This window comes from Phacochoerus africanus, chromosome 10 (genome assembly GCF_016906955.1).
Source record: "Phacochoerus africanus isolate WHEZ1 chromosome 10, ROS_Pafr_v1, whole genome shotgun sequence".
Lineage (NCBI taxonomy): Eukaryota > Metazoa > Chordata > Mammalia > Artiodactyla > Suidae > Phacochoerus > Phacochoerus africanus.
The window spans coordinates 8,962,961-8,989,695 of record NC_062553.1 but is presented as its reverse complement, the minus strand read 5'-3'; the positions used below and the strand labels follow the sequence as shown (position 1 = coordinate 8,989,695).

Here is a 26,735-nt window from a genome sequence, read left to right as displayed (position 1 = left end):
TTATTTTCCCACTGTACAGCAAGGGGATCAAGTTATCCTTACATGTATACATTACAATTACATTTTTTCCCCCACCCTTTGTTCTGTTGCAACCTGAGTATCTAGACATAGTTCTCAATGGTACTCAGCAGGATCTCCTTGTAAATCTATTCTAAGTGGTGTCTGATAAGCCCAAGCTCCCGATCCCTCCCACTCCCTCCCCCTCCCATCAGGCAGCCACAAGTCTTTTCTCCAAGTCCATGATTTTCTTTTCTGAGGAGATGTTCATTTGTGCTGGATATTAGATTCCAGTTATAAGTGATATCATATGGTATTTGTCTTTGTCTTTCTGGCTCATTTCACTCAGTATGAGATTCTCTAGTTCCATCCATGTTGCTGCAAATGGCATTATGTCATTCTTTTTGATGGCTGAGTAGTATTCCATTGTGTCTATATACCACCTCTTCCGAATCCAATCATCTGTCGATGGACATTTGGGTTGTTTCCATGTCCTGGCTATTGTGAATAGTGCTGCAATGAACATGCTAGTGCATGTGTCTCTTTTAAGTAGAGTTTTGTCCGGATAGATGCCCAAGAGTGGGATTGCGGGGTCATATGGAAGTTCTATGTATCGATTTCTCAGGTATCTCCAAACTGTTCTCCATAGTGGCTGTACCAGTTTACATTCCCACCGACAGTGTAGGAGGGTTCCCTTTTCTCCACAGCCCCTCCAGTACTTGTTATTTGTGGGTTTATTAATGATGGCCATTCTGACTGGTGTAAGGTGGTATCTCATATAGTTTTGATTTGCATTTCTCTTATAATCAACGATGTTGAGCATTTTTTCATGTGTTTGCTGGCCATCTGTATATCTTCCTTGGAGAAAGATGCATAGTATTTTTTATTTGCTTTAAAATAATCTAAGAGTAGGGATGTGGATAATACAAGATTGGTCATGACTTGATAATTGTTTAGGCATCTTTATGTCTTCCAACAAAATGTATTGACAAAGAAGAATGCATGTTTGTTTTTACACTATTTTCCATGTATTACTTGAGACACTTAATGGCAGAAGAAAGAACATTTCTCCAGTAGTTTGTGTTTTTTTTTTTCTGTTTCTGTAACTAAAAATGCAAAGGAGGCCTCTCAATTTATAATTAAATTTAATGTAATTTTTGATTATTTCATTGAATATGACCAATTACATTATTTTTTAATAATTTTGGTTATTTTGAATAACCAAAATATCAGATAATTGTAATGCTTAGATTTTATTATCCTGTTAATTATAACTTCAAGATACCATTAGTTAACAACTCAAGACCCAATATATACTCAGGGAGAGGTTTATTGTTTATAAGAGTGATATAAATCTATATTATTTTATATTAATTGATGTAATCTATATTAGTTAAGGTAATGCTAGATGGTATAAACAGATAGTCCCTAAAGTTCCAATATTTTAGCACAGTAGAAATTTATTTCTTGTTTATGTAGAGACCAAAACCAGGTACTGCTTATTAGTAGTGGGTCATCTCCTTTTCAGGAATCCAAACTCCTCCCATTTTCTGGAAGTGCTGTTTTCAGCAAATAGCTTCCTGGGTTTCCATGAAAAGGACAGTAAGGACTACCGCACATGGAAGGTTTTTATAGGTCGGCTCTAGAGGTGGGTGTCGTTTCCTCATCACACTGGTCAGAAGTTAGTCTTGTGACCACACCGAAGCTCAAGCCAAGCTGGAAAATGTAGTGTAGGCTGATGACTACTTATCCAGTCTGCTCATTTTATCCTTATATATTATTTTACTCTCCTTTTTGTCAACAGCAGTGAAGAATCTTAGATGTCATCCTACTTAGAAGCTGACAAGTTAGCCTGCTGTCACCCTGCATATTGGCAGAAGGCATGAGGCTCCTGGGTCAGAGATGAAGGAGTTTATTACTCTCAGCATAGCTCAAGGATGAACTCTGTGTTTGTGTTGGTTCCACTAGGACAGTGTGAGGGAACCCACATAGATGATTTGTATGCAGTGGTTTGTATCAGAGCAGATGAATCCTGAACTTAGGAAACCTGAATCTTTTATAATGGACTCCAAATAAACCTCTGAACTTTGCTCTGGAAGGAGATATTATCGATGAATAAACTTATACTTTATCCCTAGGGAGATACTTTCTCTATGTGGGTTGTCTTATAAACATCCTTGAAAGAATAGTCCAAAGCAAAAGCTGTCATTTAAAAACTTTATTCTTCTCAACTTTAATTTTAAAAAATTTGGGTGTGTTTCTCTTGCCATTTTTTTTTTGTCTTTTTCTATTTCTTGGGCCACTCCCGCGGCATATGGAGGCTCCCCGGCTAGGGGTCGACTTGGAGCTGCAGCCACCGGCCTACGTCAGAGCCACAGCAACGCGGGATCCGAGCCGCGTCTGCAACCCACACCACAGCTCACGGCAACGCCGGATCGTCAACCCACTGAGCAAGGGCAGGGACCGAACCCACAAGCGCATGGTTTCTAGTCGGACTCGTCAACCACCGCGCCACGATGGGAACCCCCATTTATTTTTTAAAAATTTTGTTATTTTATCTATAATGTTCTGCCAGTTTCTGCTGTACAGAAAAGTTACCCAGTCACACATATATATACATTGTTTTTTGCACACTATCCTCCATCACGTCCCATCACAAGTGACTGGATACATTCCCTGTGCTACACAGCAGGATCTCATTGCCTATCCACTCCAAATGCAATAGTTTGCGTCTACCAACCCCAAACTCCCAGTCTGTCCTGCTCCCTCCATCTCCCACTTGGCAACCCCTAGTCTGTTCTTTGTGTCCATGAGTTTTTTTTTTTTTTTCTTGCCATTTATTTATGTGTATATACATATATAGTATGTTTACAGCATAGGAGTTTTCTTGTATGTAATTTTGTACTCTTTAATTTAAAATCCCGTACTCTTGTGTATTTTACTTGATAGTCTTTTTCTCAGCTTTATTGAGATATAATTGACATATAACATGGGGTGAGTTTAAGGTGTACAGTGTGTTGATTTGATACACTTATATATTGCATAATGATTTCTACCATCATCACTTCATATAATATTTTTTGTGGTGAGAATATTTAATACTTAGCTTCTTTCAGGTATGTAATATAGTATTGTTCACTGTAATCGCTATGTGTACATTAGAATCCCAGAACTTATTTATTTTATAATTGGCAGTTTGTACCCTTTGACTGACATCCCCTCATTTTCTCTAACCCTCACACCGTTCTCCTTTCTGTGAGTATGGCTTTTTTAGATTCCACATATAAGTGATAACATACAGTACTTGTCTTTCTCTGTCTGACTTATTCCACTTATCATAATGTCCTCAGGTTTCATGTCTGTTGTCACAAATGGAAGGATTTCCTTCTTTCTCAAGGCTGAATAACTCTCCATTGTATATATGTGTGTATATCACATCTTCTTTATCCACTCATCTGTTGATGGACACTTAGGTTGTTTTCATGTCTTGGCTGTTGTGAATAATGATGCAGTAAACATGGGAGTGCAGATACCTCATTAAGATTCTGTTTTTATTTCCTTTGGTTATATACTTAGAAGTGAGAGTGCTAGATCATGTAGTAGTTCCGGTTTTAATTTTTTGAGGAACCATCATATTGTTTTCCATAGTGACTGTACCAGTTTACATCCCCACCTGCAGAAAGAGTTCTCTTTTCTCCATACCCTTACCAGCATTTGGTATCCTGTCTTTTTCATGGTAGTCATTCTAACAGGTGTGAGATGATAGCTCATTATGATTTTGATTTGCATTTCCCTGGTGATCAGTGATGTTGAGCATCTTTTCATATATTTGTAGGCCATTTTTTATGTTTTCTTTCAAAAAATGCCTTTTTTTTTGTCTTTTGTCCTTTTAGAGCCACACTCGTGCCATATGGCGGTTCCCAGGCTAGGGGTCTAATTGGAGCTGTAGCCGCTGGCCTACGCTGGAGCCACAGCAACACCAGATCCGAGCTGTGCCTGTGACCTACGCCACAGCGCATGGCAGTGCTGGATCCTTAGCCCACTGAGCGAGGCCAGGGATCGAACCTGCAACCTCATGGTTCCTAGTCGGATTTGTTCCCACTGTGCCACGATGGGAACTCCAAAAAAAAGCTTATTTTTGAATTGAATTATTTATTTCATATAACTGAGTTTATGACTTCTTAATGTATTTTGGATACTAATCCTTTATCAGATACATGATTTTCAAATATTTTCTCCCATTCTGTAGGTTGCCTTTTCACTTTGTTGATGGTTTCCTTTGCTGAAAGCTTTTTAATTATTATTTTTGGCCATGTTCATAGCATGTGGAAAGTTCCTGGGTCAGGGATCAAACCTGTACTATAGCAGTGATTTGAGCCACTGCAGTGACAGTGCTGGATCCTTAACCTGCTGTGCCACAACTCTCTTGAAAGCTTTTTAATTCGATGTGTTCCCACTGTTTATTTTTGATTTAGTTGCCTTGCATTTGGTGTCAAATCCAAAAAAGCATCACCAAAACCACACTTACTGGTCTTTAAGTTCATGATTTTTAATGTCCAGAGAGTATTGTATTATGTGGTTATATCATAATTAACTTGCTTTTACTTTGGGACATTTATATTGCTTCCAATATTTTTTTATATTACAAATAACTCTGAGTGAATATCTTGATTTATAATTCTTATTATACATCCTTAATGTGTTCCTCAAGATAAACTCTTTTAAATTGTGTTACGTGGTCATAGAGTAGGAATGTTTGTAAGGCTCAGCACACCTTTTTGAATTGCTTTTAGGAAAGCCAGTAGTACCAGCTCTCATCAGCACTGGGTGTCTTCTCTCTTTTTCATTTTGAAAAGGTAAACTTCTTTTTTTTTTTCCACTTGCATTTCCTTTGCGCAATGAGATTGAATATGTTTTTATAGGCTTCTGTCAAATTTTATAAAAGACCTTTAAGGTGATCTAACATTCTGTAAAATGTAATTATTAGTTACATTTCTGAGAAAATGTTATTTCTTACTGGATTGTTAGTATGCCATGAAGCCCTGAAATGTGCTTTTGTTAGTGTCTCTTTCTTGTTATAACTCTGAATTATGAAATATAAAATACTGTAATTTGTATTTTTAAAGGTTATTAAACTAAAAATTGTACATGTTACTCAAGTTGTATTAAAATTCTTCTTGTTAGCCAAAATTAATTGCATTCTCTTAAGACTTCTCTTTATGTACCATGTGATTTTTAAGAACATAGCAGATAGACTTAATATCTTGGTAGCTTATTTTCCTCACTGCAGTTTCCTCTGCTTGGAAGGCTCTTCCCCGGGTTTCCTTGCTCCTTAGCTTTCTTAAGGTCTTTGACCTACCTGTTTAAAATAGCACTTCCTCTAATGTACCTTTAAAAATTTTTTTCATAAAATATGTCAGCATTTGCCGTAGTGTAAAATTTACTTGTTGGTCTCTTTCTCTTCATTAAAATGAAAGCTCATTATTATATCTGTAGCACCTAGGACAGTGCCTGGCCATAGTAGGCACTCAGATACATTTGTTGAGTGAATGAATGATCAATAAAGTGGTTATCCTTTGAAATGGTTAAGCACATGTGTAAACAGGGTGCAGTATGGTTGAGCTAAAAGAAACTGCATGTTACAGTGTTAATGCCTTTGTCCTTCAGTTGCTTAGCTAAGGATGTACACTAAAATGTTAACTGTGTTTGTCTCTAATTGGCTTTTTTTATATCATTTTCATAATTGTTTTTCTGAATATGTGGGAAATGTTGATGGATTAATGCAATTAGATTTTAATTTCATTTTCAAAAATAAAATACAGGAACTAGCAAAATGGTATGGTTCACTGAAGGACAAAAGGGAAATTAAATCATAGCAGTAAGAGTATCATCGCATGTATATTAGGTAAATACTGGATAATAATTTTAAAGATACTTCTAAAAAATAGGAGGAAGAATTTTTCAGTATCTCACTGTAATTTCGTCTTCTGAGTTTACATTTCTGGATTATTTAGAATGAATTACTCTAGTAACTGAGTTCTAAATGTTGCTCACTAAATTTCTAACACAATAGGAAAACTTTGTATCAGGTTCTGTGAGAGCCTTTTCTGTATCTTCTGTCCCATTCACCAGAATCTCAATTTTTTAAAAATAACTTTTATTGTTCTTAATGGTCTTTTATGTTCATAGTATGGTTTGTGATGTTTTTAGTACCTGGATTGTATCTTTTTTATCTTTGGGTTTTCACTGCCTGCCACAGTGCTTAGTATATAACAGGTACTCAATAAATGTTTATTGAGTAATTTTTTTTTATCAGTTGATCAGTGATAGTCTCTTGTGGTTATCTTTGTTAGGAAAAAATTTTTGCATGGTTAGTAAACCTCCCAGTGCCGTATAGATAAACTTATGTGGTAGTTAAAGAGTTGTGGAGCACGGGTACGGGAGGAGAGAAGAAAAAAGAAGGAAAAACACAGCAGTGATAGACTATTCCATTAGAAAAGACAAATGCACACACATGGTTGAATGACAGACTTTATTTTTTTTCAGTTGGATGGTGATTTCTTTGGGGAATTTTCCTAGTGACATGATTTGTTCTTACTCTTGTTGAATTAGGAAAGTATTTTAACTTCAATATTTTGATAAACTAGATGTATAAATGTCAGTGCTAATAGCTTAGTATTTTAGTCTTCTACAAATTGATGCCTGTGGTATCTGGACTTTTCTTTGGCCTCTTCTTGTAAATAAGGTCTCAGTGATGTTTAAGGAACAGCAGCTTATGGCCAGAAAAGAAAAAAGCTGCATGTTATCCAAGCTAAGCAACATAAATGTGGCTTAGGAATTCCCCATTAGATCAAAAATCTCCTCAAGGAAGATCTCTTGAGCTTACAAACTAAAGACCTTCGATTTAATTTTAAATAAAGCCTTTTACATAGCATGAGAACATTTTTTAGTTGATAATCAATTGCCACTATTATGTAGGCTTACTAGATTTGCAAATTTACAAGTTTTTACAAGTCAGTTGGGTCCCTTCCTCAGGAAATCAGTTTAAGTTTTTTTTTCCTATATTGACTCAAAGAGCCTAGTTGTCCTTAAATCCTGTGAATATATTTGCCTTATAATTTGACAGCATTGAGTCAACACCCTTATAGGGTCTGTAGTGTTGTAAAAAGGGAAACTGTTCAATAAAGGATCGCATTTGAAAAAATTAGACTTTGGAAGATAAAACCAGTATTGGATATGAGTACTGTGCTTTGCTTTAAAGCACCTACAAATATTCAAGGAAATATATCCTGGCCAATTACCTCTTTCAGAATGAATACTTTTAGGTATGGAAAGCAAATGAGCTTTGTGAAATTAAAACCATATCTTTGTGAAATTAAATGATGTCTATAAATAAACACAATGAAATATAGATATCTTTTAGCAGAAAAGTAATAATGTGTTTTTGCCAACATTGAAGTTTATAGCTATTACAGAACTATTCTAATTGTTAAAGTAATTAAACTTTCAAACCAAATATGCTTGGGTAAGTACATGTTTCAGTTAATCACTATGTTTAAACACACTAAGTAGATCTTTTTAGAGTATTATCAGTGTACCTAAAGCTGTATAGATAATAATAATGATAGCTTTCTCTTTTTTAGACTTGCGGGTAAATTAGTTGTTTATTTAAAATTTTTTTTAACTCAATGAATTTTATTACATTTATAGTTGTACAATCATCATCACAAAGCACTTTTATAGCATTTCCATCCCAAACCTCCACCCCAACTCCCCCACACACCCCAATCTGTCTCATTTGGAAACAAGTTTTTCAAAGTCTGTGAGTCAGTATCTGTTCTGCAAAGAAGTTCATTCTGTCCTTTTTTCAGATACCACATGTAAGTGATAGCATTTGACGTTGGTGTCTCATTGTCTGACTGACTTTGCTTAGCATGATAATTTCTGTTATCATGCTGAAATGCCATTATTTCTTTCCTTGTAATGGCTGAGTAATATTCCATTGTATATATGTACCACATCTTCTTTATCCACTCCTCTGTCGATGGACATTTAGGTTGTTTCCATGTCTTGGCTATTGCAAATAGTGCTGCAATGAACATTGGAGTACATGTGTCTCTTTGAGTCATAGTTTATCTGGATAGATGCCCAGGAGTGGGATTCCTGGATCAAATGGTAGTTCTATTTTTAGTTTTCAGAGGAATCTCCATACTGTTTTCCAGAGTGGTTGCACCAATTTACAGTCCCACCAACAGTGTAATAGGGTTCCTTTTTCTCCACACCCTCTCCAGCACTTTTTGTTTGTAGACTTTTTAATGATGACCATTCTGGCCAGTGTAAGATGGTACCTCAGAGTAGTTTTGATTTGCGTTTCTCTACTAATGAGTGATGTTGAACATCTTTTCATGTGTTTCTCAGTCTCTGTATGTCTTCTTTGGAGAATTGTCTGTTTAGATCTTCTGCCCATTTTTTCAATGGGGTTGTTTGTTTTTTGGTATTGAGTGATAGGTGGTATTTATAAATTTTGGAGTTTAATCCCTTGTCAGTCGATTCATTTGTAAATATATTTTTTCTCCCATTCTGTGGGTTGTCTTTTTGCTTTGTTAAGGGTTTCCTTTGCTGTGCATAAACTTTTAAATTTAATTAAGTCCCATTTGTTTATTTTTGTTTTTATTGTCATCACTCTAAGGTGCATCTGAGGAGATGTTGCTGTCATTTATGTCAGAGAGTGTTTGGCCTATGTTGTCTTCTTAGAGTTTTATAGTATCTGGTCTTACATTTAGATCTTTAATCCATTTTGAGTTTATTTTTGTGTATGGTGTTAGGAAGCATTCTAATTTCATTCTTTTACATGTGGCTGTCGAGTTTTCCCAGCACCACTTATTGAAGGGGCTGTCTTTTCTCCATTGTATATTCTTGCCCCCTTTGTCATAGATTAGTTGACTGTAGGTGTGTGGGTTTAATTCTGGGCTTTCTATCCTGTTTCCCTGATCTATATTTCTGTCTTTGTGCCAGTATCATACAGTTTTGATGACTGTAGCTTTGTAGTATAGCCTGAAGTCAAGGAGCCTGATTCCTCCAGCTCCATTTTTCTTTCTCAGGATGTCTTTGGCTATTCTGGGTCTTTTGTGCTTCCAAACAATCTTTAAAATATTTTGTTCGAGTTCTGTGAAACGTGTCCTTGGTAATTTGATAGGGAATGCACTGAATCTGTAGATTGCCTTGGGTAGTATAGTCATTTTGATAATATTGACTCTTCCAGTCCAAGAGCATGGTATGTCTTTCCATCTCTTTGTGTCATCTTTGATTTTGTTCATCAGCCTATTATAGTTTTCAGAGTAGAGGTCTTTTGTCTCTTTAGTTAGGTTTATTCCTGGGTATTTTATTCATTTTGTTGTGATGGTAAATGGGATTGTTTCCCTAACTTCTCTTTCTGATCTTTCATTGTTAGTATATAGAAATGCATCAATTTCTGTGTATTAATTTTGTATCCTGCAACTTTACTAAATTCATTGATTAGCTCTAACAATTTTCTGGTGGAGTCTTTAGGATTCTCTAGGTATAGAATCATGTCATCTTCAAATAGTGGTAGTTTTACTTCTTCCTTTCCAATTTGGATTCCTTTTTTTTCCTTTTACTTCTCTGATTGCTGTGGCTAGGACTTCCAAAACTATGTTGAATAGTAGTGGTGATAGCGGACATCCTTGTCTTGTTGCTGATCTCAGCAGGAATTCTTTTAGCTTTTCACCATTGAATATGATGTTAGCTGTGGTTGTGGGTTTGTCGTTACTATATTGAGGTAGGTTCCCTCTGTGCCCGCTTTCTGGAAGGTTTTTATCAGAAATGGGTGTTGGATTTTGTCAAAGGCTTTTTCTGCATTTACTGAGAGGATCATATGGTTTTTATTCTTCAGATTGTTAGTGTGGTGTATCACACTGATTGATTTGCATATATTGAAGTATTCTTGCATTTCTTGGATAAATCCCAGTTGATCATGGTGTACAGTTCTTTTAATGTGTTGTCAGATTTGGTTTGCTGGTATTTTGTTGAAGATTTTTGCATCTGTGTTCATCAGTGGTTTTGGCCTGTAATTTTCTGTTTTTGTGGTATCTCTGTCTGGTTTTGGTATCAGGGAGACGGTGGTCTCATAGAATGAGTTTAGGAGTGTTCCTTCCTCTGCATTTATTTGGAATAATTTCAGAAGGATAGGTGTAGCTCTTCTTTAAATGTTTGATAGAATTTGCCTGTGAAGCCATCTGGTCCTGGACCTTTGTTTGTTCAAAATTTTTTAATCACAGTTTCAGTTTCAGTACTTGTGATTTGTCCATTCATTTTTTCTGTTTAATCTTGGTTTAGTCTTAGAAGATGGTACTTTTCTAAGAATTTGTTCATTTCTTCTAGGTTGTCCATTTTATTGGCATATAGTTGCTTGTAGTAATCTCTTATGATCCTTTGTATTTCTGTAATATCTGTTGTAACTTCTCCTTTTTCATTTCTAATTTTATTGATTTGAGTCCTTTCTTTTTCTTGATGAGTCTAGCTAAGGGTTTATCAGTTTTTCTGATCTTTTCAAAGAAGTAGCTTTTAGTTTCATTGATCTTTTCTGTGGTTTTCTTCATTTCTATTTCATTGATTTCTACTCTGATCTTTATGATTTCTTTCCTTCTGATAACTTTAGGTCTTGTCCGCTCTCTCTCTAGTTGCTTTAGGTGTAAAGTTAGGTTGTTTATTTGAGCTTTTTCTTGTTTCCTGAGCTATGCTTGTATTCCCTCTCAGAACTGCTTTTGCTTCATCCCATAGGTTTTGAATTGTTGTGTCTTTGTTGTCATTTGCTTCAAAGTATTTTTAAATTTCCTCTTTGATTTCTTCAGGGATCCATTGGTTGTTTAGTTCCATGTTGTTTAGTCTCCATGTGTTTGTGTTCTTTGCAGTTTTTTTCTTGTTGTTGATTTCCAGTCATATAGCATTATGGTCAGAAAAGATGCTTGATATGATTTCAATTTTCCTAAATTTACCAAGGCTTAATTTGTGGCTCAGAATGTGATCAGTCGCTGAGAATGTTCTGTGTGCACTTGAGAAGAATGTATATTCTGCTGCTTTTTGATGGAATGTTCTATAAATATCTGTTAAGTCTGTCTGGTCTAATGCATCATTTAGGGCCTGTGTTTCCTTGTTGATTTTCTGTCTATTGCTGTAAGTGGGGTGTTAAAGACCCCCCCTGTTGTGTTGTTGTCAATTTCTCTTTTTAAGGTTGATAGCAGTTGCCTTATATATTGAGGTGATCCTATGTTGGGTGCATATATATTTACAATTGTTGTATCTTCTTGGATTGATCCTTTGGTCATTATGTAATGTCCTTCCTTGTCTCTTATAATATTCTTTATTTTAAGGTGTATTTTGTCTGATATGAGTATTGCTACTCCAGTGTTGTTTGACTCCTGTTTGCATGGAATATTTTCTTCCATCCTGTCACTTTCAATTGTACATGTTCCTAGAACTGAAGTGGTCTCTTGAAGACAAAATATATATGGGTCTTGTTTTTATATCCATTCAGCCAGTCTGTGTCTTTTGGTTACAGCACTTAGTCCATTTACATTTAAGGTAATTATTGATACGTATGTTCTTACTGCCATTTTATTAACCGTTTTCAGTTTGTTTTTGTTGGTCTTTTTTTCTTCTCTTCTCCTGTTGTTTTCTTCCTATGTGGTTTGATGACTATCTTTATAGTGTTTTATTTGGATTGCCTTTTCTTATTTGTGTGTGTATCTATTGTAGATTTTTGGTTTGCATTTACCCTGAAGTTTTGATATAGCAGTCTATATATATATACAAGATTGTTTTCAGTCATTGGTGTCTTAATTGCAAGTGCTTCTCTAGTGTCTTTCATTTGTACCCTCCTCTTCTCACAATCTTTGCTTTTCGTGCATATTTCTGTGGGGATGATTTTCTACCTTTACTATATGTATGCTTTTACTGGTGACTGCTGTCATTTGTAATGTTTTTCTTTCTGGTTGTGGCCTTTTCTTTTCCACCTAGAGAAGTTCCTTTAGTATTTGTTGTAAAGCTGGTTTAGTGGTGCTGAATTCTCATAACTTTTGCTTGTCTGTAAAGCTTTTGATTTCTCCTTCAAATCTGAATGAGAGCCTTGCTGGGTAGAGTAATCTTGGTTGCAGGTTTTTTCCTTTCATCACTTTAAGTATATTGTGCCACTCCCTTCTGGCCTGCAGAGTTTCTGCTGAAAAATCTGCCAATAACATTATTGGGGTTCCCTTGTAATTTGTTTCTTTTCCCTAGCTGCTTTCAATTTTTTCTCTTTGTCTTTAATTTTGGTCAGTTTGATTAATATGTGTCTTGGGGTGTTCCTCCTTGGGTTTGTTTTAATGTACTCATTGTGCTTCCTGGATTTGAGTGAGTGATTCCTTTCCCATGTTCAGGAAGTTTTCTGCTATTATCTCTTCAGATATTTCTGGCCTTTTCTCTCTCTCTTCTCCTTCTGGCACCCTTAAGTATGGATGTTGGTGCATTTAATGTTGTCCCAGAACTCACTTAGACTGTCTTCATTTCTTTTCAATCTTTTTTCTCTTTTCTGTTCCACATCAGTGATTTCCACTAGTCTGTCCTCCACCTTGCTTATTCGTTCTTCTGCCTCCTCTATTCTTCTGTTGGTTGCTTCTAAAGAATTTTTATTTGTTATTGTATTTTGCATCTCTGCTTGCTTAATCCTTAAATCTTGTATTTCTTTGCTCAGTGTTTCTTGTAATTTATCAATCTTTGCCTCCAGTTTATTTCTAAGATCTTTAATCATCTTCACTATCATCAGTCTAAAGTCTTTTTCATGGAGGTTGATTATCTCCAGATCACTTAGCTGCTCTTCTATATTTTTTTTCCTTGCTCCCTTATCTGAGTCATAACTCTCTGCCTTTTCATTTTGTATAGATTTTTGGTGTGCTCTCCTTTTTGCAGACAATAGAGTTGTAGCCTCTCTTGCTTCCCGTGTCCATCCCCCTGTGGCTGAAGTTGGTACAGGGGCTTGCTGTAGGCTTTCTGTTGGGAGGGATTGGTGCCTTCCCACTGGTAGGTGGATCTGATTCTTACCCCTCTGGTGGGTGGGGCTTTGTCTCTTGGTGAGATTAGAGGAGGCTCTGTGCCTGCAGGATCTTTAGGCAGCCTTGTGTGCTCATGGGTGGGGCTTTGATCCCTCTCTGGTTATTTTTTGGCCTGGGGCTTCTCAGCCCTGATGAGTGGGGCCAGATTTTTCCAAAATGGCCACCTTTGGAGGAGCACATGCTGATGATTATTCCTGAGACCTTTGCCTCCAATGTCCTTCCCCCCCATTGAGCCACAGTCATCACCTGTTTTCCAAGGAGATCCTCCAAGAACTGCTTACAGAGTCTCTGCTTTGCCCTGGGACCCAGTGCACATAAAAGTCTGTATGTGCCTTTCAGGAATGGGGTCTCCATTTCCCCCAGTCCCATGGAGCCCCTGTGCACAAACCCCACTGACCTTGAATGCTAAATGCTCAGGGGGCGTCTTCTCTCAATGCCAGATCCCCAGGCGTGGGGACCTGACGTGGGGCTCAGAACTTTCACTCCTGCAGGTGAGTCTTTGTGATACAGTTACTTTCTAGTCTGTGGGCTGCCCACCCGGTGGGTATGGGTTGCTTATATCATGAAACTGCCCCTCTTACTGTCGTGATGTGACTTCCTCTTTGTCTTCTGGAGCAGGATATTTTTTTTGACAGTTTGCAGTCTTATTTGGTTGAAGGTCGTTCAGCAGTTGGTTGTAATTTTGTTGCTTTTATGAGAGAAGGTGATCTCCATTCCTTCTACTCCACCATATTGATCCCGTCTCCAGCTTTCATTTTTTTGAGTACTTATCATGTGCTGATCATTGTGGCTAAACATGGATTATTCTCAAAGAGCTCTGTAAATGATAGGTACATTCCCAGTTTTTAGATTTAGAGACTGAGGCATAATGAGATTAAAGAAATTACCCCAAATTACACAGCCAGTATCTAAGCTGAGATATCATATTGGAAAATAACTCGAATTTAAACATGTTAAAAATGTATTGATTGACTCTAATGTTGGATTTTGTTCTCTATTTTTGTTCACCTTTCTAGTTGATTTGGAGCATATGCGAACAGTAAAACCTGAAAAACACTTAAGGTTTTGCCAGGAAAATGGTTTTAGTAGCCACTTTGTCTCAGCAAAGACAGGAGACTCTGTAAGTAAAGCAATGAATACTGAATATTATAAATGATTTTTTACTCTTATTTAGTAATATTCATAGGAAGTATATTTACTTCATTACTTAACTTTTGGGACACATTAATTCCTACTGAAAACAAAATATCTTAGGTTAGGTGTATGTTTATTATGTTTATATTCCTCTTATAATTCATTTAACATAATTTCATGGTTATTTCAGGGAATTAAAAAATACAAAAGTTAAAAGAATGTAAATCACTCATAATTTCCCCATCCAGAGACGACCATTCATAACTTCATATGATTCCTTCTAGCCCTGTTTTCTAGTCTGATGTGCACAAATACGAGTGCTACTGCCTCTACTGCTAGGGGACTATATTTACTGAGGGTCTGCTTTGTGATGGGCACTGTACTACTCTAATTATCTCTGTTTTATGGAATAGTCTTAGCTTGTGTAGTGGGGGTGGTCCAGGGTACACAGAATAAGTGGTAGAGATAGGATTTGTAAATCTAAGGAGTGACTTTCCAGGGCTCACCATATTAACCATGCTAAATATCTATATAAAAAAATTAAAATTAGAGGAGTTCCCGTTGTGGCTCAGTGGACACAAACCTGGCTAGTATCCATGAGGATGTGGGTTTGATCCCTGGGCTTCACTCAGTGGGCTAAGGATCCAGTGTTGCTGTGAGCTGTGGTGTAGGTCGCAGACATGGCTCAGATCCCACGTTGCTGTGGCTGTGGTGTAGGCTGGCAGCTACAGCTCTGATTTGACCCTTAGCCTGGGAACTTCCACATGCCATGGGTGTGGCACTAAAAAGAACCCCCCCCCCAAAAAAGAAAAAAAATTTAAGATTTTTAACATGGAAAAATTTTCATTGTATTTTTAATTTTTTTTAAGGGCTGCGGGTGTGGCATATGTAAGTCCCAGGCTAGGGGTCAAACCAGAGCTGTAGCTGCTGGCCTACACCACAGCCGCAGCAACTCCAGATCCCAGCCACATTTGCAACCTACACCACAGCTTGTGGCAACATTGGATCCTTAACCCACTGAGCAGGGCCAGGGATCGAACCTTCATCCTCACGGATACTAGTTGGGTTCATTTCTGCTGAGCTACAATGAGGAACTCCTCATTTTACTTTTTATTTAAAAAAAATATTTATTTAGCAAATCTTGTCATATCACTTAATATTACTGAATAGATTTAATTAATAATCCATTAAATAAATTGTTCAAAACTTTATTCAACAAAGTTCTTATTGTTATGTTAGGCATTAGATTATTTACAAATTTGGGATATTGTAGAATTTGGCAAAATTTCTAATGTAAAATTTTGTCCATGGGCTTTGATATTTTGACTCTTTCCTTTGGAGGGAATTGAAACCTATTGTCAAATTACCACCAGAAAGCATAAGTTAATTTATGCTACTGCCAGCATTGAATAAATGCCATATCACTGTACTCCTTTTTAATATTCAGGATATACTTACTTATTTTAAAATCTTTTTCAATTTGGTAAACCAAAAATATTTTGCTTTTTAAATTTGAATTTCTTCAGCTGCTTATTAAGGTTGAAATTAAAAAAAAATTACTTATTAATTTTCTGCTTATTATCTCTTTAATTTTCTATCACTTTAAAAGAATTTTCTATCATAACTTTTATGTTAGGGATAACGACCATTTGTCATAATTTTTGCAAGTATTCTCCACTGCCTAGATTTTTGACTGCTCATTTTCTTGGTATTTTCAACCAAAGGATGTTTGGATTTTTTTCTGTGGTTTATTCTTTTTAATGTTTTCCCCATAAGATTTCACTGAAGTTTTTATGCTTAGGGTAAATATTAAATAATATAAAGGATATTTAATCTTTTGCAGGGGTCAAACTTATTTAAAAATATGACCTCTTGGAAACCTTTCCCCCAGGATAATACAAAGATACTCACTCATATCATTTAGTAATATATCAATACTCCTTGATAAGTCCATCCAGGGATTGGACTTTTTTACCATCACTCACTTATCTGCCTGGGGGATCTTTTGCCATTTTAGAATTATTTTAAATTGTAGTATTTTAGCTTGTGTTTAACCACTCCGTAATTTTTGTGTACCTACGTTGAACCACCTTTGAGAATCCTCAATATTCTCTTTTTAAATGCAACTTGGAAATGGTTTGTTGTTATGAAATCACTTTAAGACTTGTAGTCATCTCCAGTCCAAGGTTACTTCCCTCCATTACTTGAGGAGTTGCGTTCCTGGCCTGTTGTACTTTTTCTAATACTACCATTTTCATAATTGTAATTCTTCTGATTTCAGTGTCTTTGTTCTCTACCCCACCTCAGCCACTCACTCCCGTGCATTGTCATTATAAATCACTGTAGCCCTTCTGCAGTGGCTAATCATGGGGACCACCATTCTGTCTTTTCAACTCACGCCTTTAATGCCCTTAACCTAGTCAGTCTGCAACCCCCTCGGGACCTACCAGACATTGATCCTAACACATTTTCAGTGTCTCTAACCTCTTTTCATGTCCTCATTTTCCTCTCTACCTAACTTCAATCTCATAGCCAATCAAAATCATTAACATGCATATTCTGTCAATTCCCTTTCCTCTCGTTCACTTTATCTGACTCATTTGACTAAACCTTAACTAGACCTGCAGCTTTATATGCTTACATGTATTTATTTGAACATGATCAGAGACAGGAGCATGGAGGCATGCTGGAGGTTTCGGTTACAGTTCACCAGTGCTAAGCTCAAGTGGGCCCTTAGTAATTATGCGTGTCCCTAGGCCTTTTTCTCTCCCCTTCTCCTAGGTGATTGTTTCATAGCTTCTCTCTTCAAATCTTCAAAACCTCCTCATCTATTCTCTCTGCTGATGACCTTGTTTCTGATTTTGATAAGAAATTTGGAACAAACAGGAGACAACTTTCACATACTCCTGCCACTAAATCTACCCAACTCTCCTTTCCACCCTGCATCTGTTCCTGTATCTTCTGCCTTCTCTGGGGCTGCTGTGGGATGAACTGTCTATGCTCATGGCTAGGATCAACTCCTCCATTTTGCATCAGTCCCATTTCTCTTTGCCTAGTAACAAACATTGCTTAGCCATTCTCACTCTCTCCTGAATCCATCCCCCCCCCCGTCTACTGGATTATTCTATCAGCATACAAAATATTATAACTTGTCTTAAATACAAGACAGCTCTTGATCCTACATCTTTAGCTTTTGCTTACTTTCTCTCACTTACAGTGGAATGTTTTTAAAGAGTTTTCTCCAGATAGCCTTCCAGTTTCTCTTGAACAGTTCCAATCAGACCTTTGCCCTCAATTTTATTTATTTATTTATTTATTATTATTATTATTTTTTAGGGGCTGCACTTGCAGCATATGGGAGCTCCCAAGCTAGGAGTTGAATTGGAGCTGCACATGCCGGCCTATGCCACAGCCACAGCCATGCCAGCTTTGAGACGCATCTGGACCTGTGTTGCAGCTCACGGCAATGCTGGATCCTTAACCCACTGAGTGAGGCCATGGATCAAACCCGCATCCCCATGGATACTAGTCAGGTTTGTAACCCACTGAGTCACAATGGGAACTCCCTTTGCCCTCGGTATTTCACTTAATTAAATGCTCTTATTAAGGTCGATGTGACCTCCTTCTTGCTAAATTTGGTGGTCAGTTCTTAGTCCTCATCTTACTTGACTTAGTTGCAGCATATAAAACAGTAGATCACTCTCTCCTCTCTGAGTATTTTCTTTACATAGATGCTACACCTCCTGCTTTCCCTTGCTAAGTACTCTCAGTCCCCTTTGCTGATTCCTTCTTGTCGCTCCAACTTCTAAATATTGGAGTGCTCTAGGGGTCAGTCCTTGGATATCTCTTTTTTAAAACTTACTCTCTTAGTGACCTCACCTAGTCTCATGGCTTGACCAGACCTCTTCCCTGAACTCCAGACTCATGCACCCCAGCACCCCTGCCTAGATGTCTAATAACCAGTCTCAATTTAATTCAAATCCAGCACTCGATTCTTGATATTCCCTCCTCAAATCTCAGTCTTCCCCATGTCAATAAATGGCAGATTGTCTACCATTTGCTAAAGCCAAGAAAATTTTGGAGTCATCCTTGACACCTCTCTTTTTGACATACCACAACTATTACCAAGTCCTGTTGGTTCTACTTTCAAAATATATGCATAACCTGGTGACTGCATCTCCACTGCTACCACTTTGTTTCATGCCTCCATCATCTCTTACATTAGTGTCCTTGCTGGCTTCTCTTTTTTAAGCCTTGATCTTCTGTAGGGAATACTCAATACAACAACCAGACTGACATTGTTAAGATAGAAGTCACATCAACCCCTCTCTCTTTCATTCAGAGTAAAAGCCAGAGTCCTTCCAGCGGCCTACTGGATCTTACGTGATGTGCATGCTTTTAATCTCTTTGCTGATTTTCCTTTACAATCCCCTTTTTCTCTCCATTCTACCAGACTGGCTTTCCCATTTCTCCTTACACATTGACCGTCAGTGAACTATAATGTATAATGTTCTTTGAGGGTACAAATAACATAAGCCTTTTGGGGGTACGTGTCTCTTTTTGATTAGAAATCAAAGTTAAATTAGTAAAGTTGCGATAAATACTCAGTAAGTGCTTGTGAGATAAGTTCATGACAGTCGGTGACTGGATTGGAGTCATAGTGGGCCCAGCATAAGCTACCTATGCACAAAAGGCTGTTTGTAGAAAAGGCTTTGTAGATACTTGTTTAGTGTCAATGGAGTGAGTATAACTGCTCCTTTTCTGTTTGACAAAATAAGATTACCAAGTGTTTTGTTCAAGAGGTAGAGGGAACTTATTACAATTGATGAGAAGCACAAAGATTAGTAAAGGGTTGGGAAGTAAGACCTTTAAAGACAGGCTAATACCAGATCTAAAGACCAACATAGAGAAACTTTACCCACGTAGTGAAGTATAGACTAATTTGTTTTCATTTTTTTCGGACCTTAGAGGAGTTTATAATGCTAGTAGTTTTAGTTTAATTTAGTTTTTTTTTTGAATGTGGTAATTGTAGTTAATAGTCTTATGTTAAATCTTTAAAAGCCTAAGTTTTTAGGGATAAATGTGTATGTTTAGACCAGTTCAGTGAAGTGTATGAATTTTTCAAATTATGGTTTAATCATTTAAAAAATTATTACACTTAAAATGTTGCCATATTTGACAAATAAAGCTATTTTTGGAATAACCTGGTACATCATATTTTTGCAGTTCTTGCTGTTTATCATTTTTTTTGAAAGTTCAATTTATTTGAAGGTAACCTAAGCATGCCTGTTTTAAATCATTTAAACCTATTTTTGTTATGTAGGTCTTCCTGTGTTTTCAGAAAGTTGCTGCTGAAATCCTTGGAATCAAGTTAAACAAAGCAGAAATAGAACAGTCGCAGGTGATTATACTGAACTTTATATTTAAGAAAATAATTTCTTTCTTAAAAGACATTAATTTTCACTCTTGAATCCTTTCACATTTATGTATTGCATGTATATATCCCTAAAAGCCTCAGGAAAAGGTGTGCACATGAATCCCTTGCAGAAGATGGAGGATGGTAACTTTTTGCCACATTACGATGCCCTTGAAACCTCATTTTATCCTTTTTGATGGAAAAATGAGATTAATATAATACAGATTTTATCAGTGGTTAAATAATGGCTTAAGGTACTGACTATATGGTTTTGTACTTTAAAATTTTTTTTCCAGGATGGCTGTCCAGTATCCTTTTTATATTTCATACAAAATCTTAACTCTTTATCAAAGTTTAGTTTTAATTAGTAAGTGTTTACTCCATTTGGTATTGTCAGTGTTTGCCTTGAGAAAGCATTATTTTTTTCTTAAGTTTTGCTCTCTGTTCTCTAAAACATCTTCCATTGTAATGATATTAATTCTTGATGTTATTTTGTTGTTAATTTACTAATTGTATTAATTATTGAGGACTTCTGAAATTGTTTACTATTCCTAGACACTTCTCTTAGACTGAGCAATTAACGTGAGTACTAATAGTCAAGCATTTAAAAATATCACTGTGGGAGTTCCCGTCGTGGCGCAGTGGTTAACGAATCCGACTAGGAACCATGAGGTTGCGGGTTCGGTCCCCGCCCTTGCTCAGTGGGTTAATGATCCGGCGTTGCCGTGAGCTGTGGTGTAGGTTGCAGATGCGGCTCGGATCCCGCGTTGCTGTGGCTCTGGCGTAGGCCGGTGGCTACAGCTCCGATTCAACCCCTAGCCTGGGAACCTCCATATGCCGCGGGAGCGGCCCAAGAAATAGCAACAACAACAACAACAACAACAACAACAACAACAACAAAATATCACTGCAGTCGTATGCCGGTTCACATATTTGATTGAATGAAAAAAGCAGAGGAAGAGCCTATAGTTTAAAGCTTCAGAGGTGATTTGCTTATAAACAACAACTAAATTACCTTTTCCCTCAGTCCTCTCCATTCTGTCCCTGCTCTGTCCAGCTGAAATGGTTTAACAGTCTTCCCCCATCCTTAAATTATTCTTTACCTGTTTTAGAGTTAGTTCCGTGTCTTATTTGCATGGTCACTCTTTGTGTGTGCGTGCGTGTGTGTTTTTGAACAATTTAAGCCGATAGGAGTTGAAAATTGTTATGCTGATGTGGCTGTTTCTAGAACTTCATTACAATATTTGGAACTCTGGAAGTCGCAACTTTTATTTCTCACTACTCAAAAGACATTTATTTCAGCACTTACTGTGGCCAGGCACAGCATTTAGATATTTGTGCCACATAAATTGTTCCTAGACACAAAAGCAGTTACTTGGTTTTGGTCTAGGAGGACGGATACAAGAAAGAGAAATCACCATGATTTATTTGATTGCATGGAACTTGGCAGACCCCAGAGGTCTGCTTTTTAGCTTCACTTTATAAATGAGGTTTGTCCCTGGTTAATTAGATAGTCCATGAATGATTATCAAACAATCATAAATGATTTATTGATCATATATTATAAAAAGTGGTTCAGTGGTAGATCCAAGGGAGATTTAAAAGTTTAAGATGCAGTCCCTGCCTTCAGTGAAAAAATTTAATTTATTATGTGCCAGGCACTGTGTTACATCATTTAATCATCATAGGACCTCTGTGGGGCAGGTGGCACTTCATCATTTTATGGGTAGGACACTGAGACTGTGGAGAGATTAAGTAACTTGAGGATTTGAACTCAGGCCTCCCGACAGCAGAGCCCCTAGTCTTTCCATTCTACTATATTGAGGGAGAATTTACTGGGAGTTGAAAAAGAACCTGGCATGAACAAGTCGAAAAGCTTAAGTTTTATTTTGGGAGCAGAAGAGCAGTTTGATTAAAATAAATGACCGTTGGTTGGAGTGTGAAAGGAATTTGAGAAAAGATTGTGGAGATTTATCAATGCCAAGTTGATAAATTTTATCTCACATGTTGACAGTGGAAAATAGTTTTTTAAGCAGGGAAATAAGTGAAAGCGCTTTTTAGATAGGATTAATCTAATGGGATTTTTTTGTGTATCTGTATGGAAAGAGATTGAAGCAAGGAGACTGGTTTACTGCCCTCATGTGATAAGGACCAGAGTCAGGCAGAAGGGAAAGAATGGATGTAAGAGACATTGCAGAGGAGAATCAGTAGGACTTGTGGAAGGCCTGGATGAAAGGGAGAAGGCCAAGATCACTTTGAGGTTTCTCCCTAGAGGAATGGAAAAAAGGGGCAATGCAATAATGGGCGCCCCCTAGAGAAGAAGGTGTGCTGGTGCCGCGCAGGCAACTGCAATGCGATGGGAGTCTGTACATTGTCTGAGCTGGGGGGTGGGGGTGGGGCATGCTCAGGTTCAGGGACAGCTTCAGAGAAATGGGGTTCCTTGGATACTTCTGAAAGGCAGGATTGTAGGGAAGATTTATTAATAATTTTAGCTTACTCTTAGTCACAAGAGCCGTAAAGTTACTGTTTGGACTGTAGAGATGGCCTTAACTTCTAGGAGTGTTTTAACTGAAGAAAGGTCAGATGTGTTAACTACGTAGCTCTCTACCCTCCCTCTATAGCCCATCTCGTTTGTTATGCTCTGAGATTTAATTGTCTCTGCAGCTTGTTGGTGTTTACTTTGAATTCATTCATTTGAAGATGAATTCAAGCTACCTGAGCCCTCTTTTATTATCTTTGTCAGAACCCTTTGTGTGGGGAAACCTCATTCTGCATTCCTGAAACTAGGGAATTTGGTGCCTTTGCTAGTTAAATTATTTATTTCACAACATTTCTCAGTGGAAACATTTTTGAAAGTTCATTATTTTAAAAAGGTGTTTCTAAAAACGTACTTGCAAGCTGTGTTGAGTACAGTGTTTTTTATTGAAATGTATTTGACACATAACATTATGTAAATTTAAGGTGTATGACATGTTAATTTGTTGTCTTTATGTATTGTAATATGATTGCCATTATAGCAGTAATGAGCACCTCTGTCATGTTACATATTTATCTCTTTTAGTAGTTGGAATTGTTACGTTTTACTGTCTTAGCAAGTTTGATGATTATGAAACAATATAGTTTTCTTTACTCACTGTCCTGTGCATACTATTTCTAGGGCTTATTTACTAATTGTTGTCAAGTTTATTCCTTTAAACAACGTCTGTCCTGTCCCCTCATCGTGGGTGGGAACCACCATTTTATTCTCCATTTTTACAAGTTTGGCTTTTTACAATTCCTCAGGTAAGAACTATGACCCAGTTCTTGCCTTTCTCTGTCTGACTTGTTTCATTTGGCACAGTGTGCTCCCGGTTCGTCCATCTTTTCACAGGTGGCCTCCTTTCTCATGGCTGAATAGTATCACACTCCATATATGTACCACATTTTCTTTATTCACCTATCAGTGGACACTCAAGTTGTTTCCATATTTTGCTTATTATGAATAATGCTACACTGAGCATGGGGTTGCATATATCTTTTTGAATTACTGTTTTATTTTCTTCAGATAAATACCTAGAGGTGGGATTGCTGGATAGTATGATAGTTCTATTTTTAACTTTTTGAGGAAACTCCTTATTGTTTTCCACAATGGCTTGTACCAGTTTTCATTCCCACTCACAGTGCAGAAGGGTTTCCTTTTCTCCACGTCCTCACCAGCACTTACCTCTTATATTATTTAAAAAAATTTTTTTTTTAATTTTTTGGCTTTTTTTAAGGTCCCGCAGCATATGGAGGTTCCCAGGCTAGGGGTCAAATCAGAGCTGTAGCTGCTAGCTTACATCACCGCCACAGCAATGCTTGATCTGAGCCGCATCTATGACCTACACCACAGCTCACGGCAATGCCAGATCCTTAACCCACTGGGCAAGGCCAGAGATCGAACCCGAGTCCTCACGGATGCTAGTCAGATTTGTTTCCGCTGAGCCACGATGGTTCCGGAACTCCTCTTATATTCTTGATGACAGCCATTAGAAGAGCTGTGAAGTGCTATCGAATTGTAGTTTTAATTTGATGGTTGGTGATGTTGAGCATCCTTTCACATACCTGTTGGCCACTTGATGTCTTCTGAAAATTCATTTAAAAGCAAAGTAGTTCAGATTTTATATATATATAGAAAGCAGGGGAGCAGCAAGGAGAAAGGAAAAGGGAGAGAGAGCTTGCTCATCTATCTTCAGTGGTTTTTATGTCTTTTGAAAGATTCCAGAGGGAGTTTGGCATCACAAAATAACAAAGTATTTTGTATTATTTTATACAGAAGAAGCTAGATTGTAGACTCACCAGTCACATAGAAATTGATGCTATAGTAATTTGTGACAAATTAAAAAAAAAGTTTTTTATATGTGACAAATATTTTTAATAGGGTTTTAGTCTTAGTGTCATTCACTGATTATTTAAAGAGATTTTGCTATTTTAGTTCTAACCTAGGTTGTTCCTGTTTGGAAGTCGTATAAAATGAGTTATCAATACATTTTACAAGCATTTCAAGGAAGAGAAGAGGGAGAAAAGAAAGGGAACGCTGTTTATTAATACATCAAACATTTTTGAGGGTCTGCTTTTGCCAGTTTACTAGAATTGGAGATACAGAGATGAATAAGTTAAAGTCCATGTCCTCACGGAGCTCTCAGAATACATGAGGGCAGACAAATATGTTAAGTATGCTCTAGATGCATGTTTTACAGTTCTCAATTAGTTATAGTTTTATTTGCATCATATATCTCTTCTCTTCTTTTTCCCCCCACCTATGCTCCGCTAAGATAGTGTAAAAGTTGGGGCTGGTTTTTAACAGATGTCTGAGCTTCCTAGATTGTTTAAATTTTTTTTTTTTTACAAAGTAGTCAAACTTTTAGGAGAAAAAATAAATTTAGAACTGCTATTCCCTAAGGACGTCCAGCATTTAGCTCTTCAATAATGGATTGAATAATCTGAGAAGAAAAGGCATAGTTCTTTGTTTTATCCCTTTCAGTCTGAATTGCAAGGAGGTTTTTCCATACAAACCTAGTGTGAAGAGTTTTTTAAGCCTTGACATTTTCACTGGCCAGTTAGTTAATAAACCATGACTTTGTTTGGTTTAAACTAGTTAAGCATTAGTTTCTTTTTTTTTTTTAAATTGAAGCCAAAATATTGGCTGTATTCCCTGTGCTGTATATGACAGCCTGTATTTTACTTATTTTATACCTACTACTTTATACCTCTTAATTCCCTTCCCTTATCTCACTCCTTCCCTCTTCCATATCCATACTAGTAACCACTAGTTTGTTCTTCATATCTGTGAGTTTGTTTCTGTTTTGTTACATTTGTTTTATTTTTTAGATTCCATATATAAGAGAAAACATACAGTATTTGATTTTCTCTGTCTGACTTACTTTACTAAACATAATAGCCTCCAGGTCCATCCACGGCAATTTTACAAATGGCCAAATTTCATTCTTTTTAGGTCTGAATAATATTCCACTGTGTGTGTATGTGTGTGTATAACATCTGTTTTACTTCACTGGCATATAGTTGGCTTCCAGTATTGTGTTAGCTTCAGGTGTACAGTGAAGAATGGCACATCCTCTTCACCCATTCATCTGTTGATGGGCATGTATGTGACTTCCATATCTTGGTTATTATAAATAATGCTGCTCTGAACATTGCAGTGCATACATTTTTCCAAATTAGTGTTTTTTGTTTTCTTCAGCTATATACCCAGAAGTAGAACTGATGGATCATGTAGTTCTGTTTTTAGTTTTTTTTGGGAACCTCCATATTGTTCTCCACGGTGGGTGCCCTAAGTTACATTCCTACCAGCAGTGTACAAGGGCTCCCTTTTCTCCACATCCTTGCCAACACTTGTTATTTCTTGTCTTTTTGAGAATAGTTATTCTGACAGGTGGAGGTGATACCTCATTGTGGTTTTGATTTTCATTTTCTTGATTAGAAGTGTTGAGCATCTTTCATGTGCCTGTCGGCTCTCTGTCTTTTGTGGAAAAATGCCTGTTCGGATCCTCTGCCCATTGTTTATTTTTTTGATATTGAGTTCTGGATATTAAGCCGTTAACAGATATATTATTTGCAGATATCTTCTCCCATCCAGTAGGCAGCCTTTTCATTTCGTTGATGGTTTATCTCCGCATTATCTTTTAAATTTGATTAGGTCCCTTTTTTTTTAATTTTGCTTTTACTTCCCTTGCCTGAGGAGACAGTTTTAAAAAAAATATTGCTGAGACCCATGTCAGATCATATTTCATTTTTTCTTTTTCTATTCTCTTTTTAAAATTTATTTTTTCATATAGTTTTAAAATCAGATGGGCTCTTAGAGACCATATATAGATGGTTGCATTTCATAGATTAGGAGATTATGAAACCCAAAGAGGTGAAGTAATTTACACAAAGTTGGGAATGTTACTGCAGCCTATAATGGCATATTGTACAGAGGAAAAAGCTCCTGCTGTGTGTAAAGTACCATGGTTTTAAAAATGCTACATTCATGCTTTAAATGGTAATATATAATATTGTTGCATTTTGAATTTATATCAATCATAATATTCTTTAATAGTTTACATATCTGTTTTCTGTGCTAGACTCTTAGGCATCTCAAAAACAGAGATCATGTATTATTTAACTGAATGTTCCCTAGAAGGGTAGTTTGCTTTGCATGAGTGATAGTGAGACAAGTTTTAGCTGTCAGAGTATGTCTACTCCGTATCCTGGGCATGACAAACTATGACTCTTGCAAAAATGGTAAATATGTTACTACTGCCTGGATTGAGACACGGTTGCAGAATTGACCAAATTTATCTTTAGTGTCTTCCTGAGGGTCCATCTCTTTGACCTTACCACTCTGACCTTACTGCCTCAACTCCTAGGATGCTTTCTTGGTTATCCTCATGCATAGCTAACACTTCCATTTACACTACCCACTCACAACTCTGACAAAATAAGGGTTAAGCTGGTGTTCAACCACACAGCTCCCTTCCTTGTGGGGGCCCCTTCATTATTTTCGTTTGATTGACTACTAGCAGAGAATAATTGAGTGTACTTTGTGGCTCCAAAAATAAAAG

General features: G+C 36.9%; 1 protein-coding gene across 3 annotated transcripts in view; it reads left to right on the top strand.

Moving 5' to 3' along the window:
* The window catches only part of RAB28 (RAB28, member RAS oncogene family), a 170,707-nt gene that overhangs the window by 61,599 nt on the left and 82,373 nt on the right, over window positions 1-26,735 (top strand). For all 3 annotated transcript variants that reach the window (XM_047798053.1, XM_047798051.1, XM_047798052.1), the window contains exons 5-6: window positions 14,120-14,223; window positions 19,561-19,638. In XM_047798053.1, coding sequence (XP_047654009.1) covers window positions 14,120-14,223; window positions 19,561-19,638 — 182 coding nt within the window. The remainder of the gene's footprint in view (window positions 1-14,119; window positions 14,224-19,560; window positions 19,639-26,735) is intronic.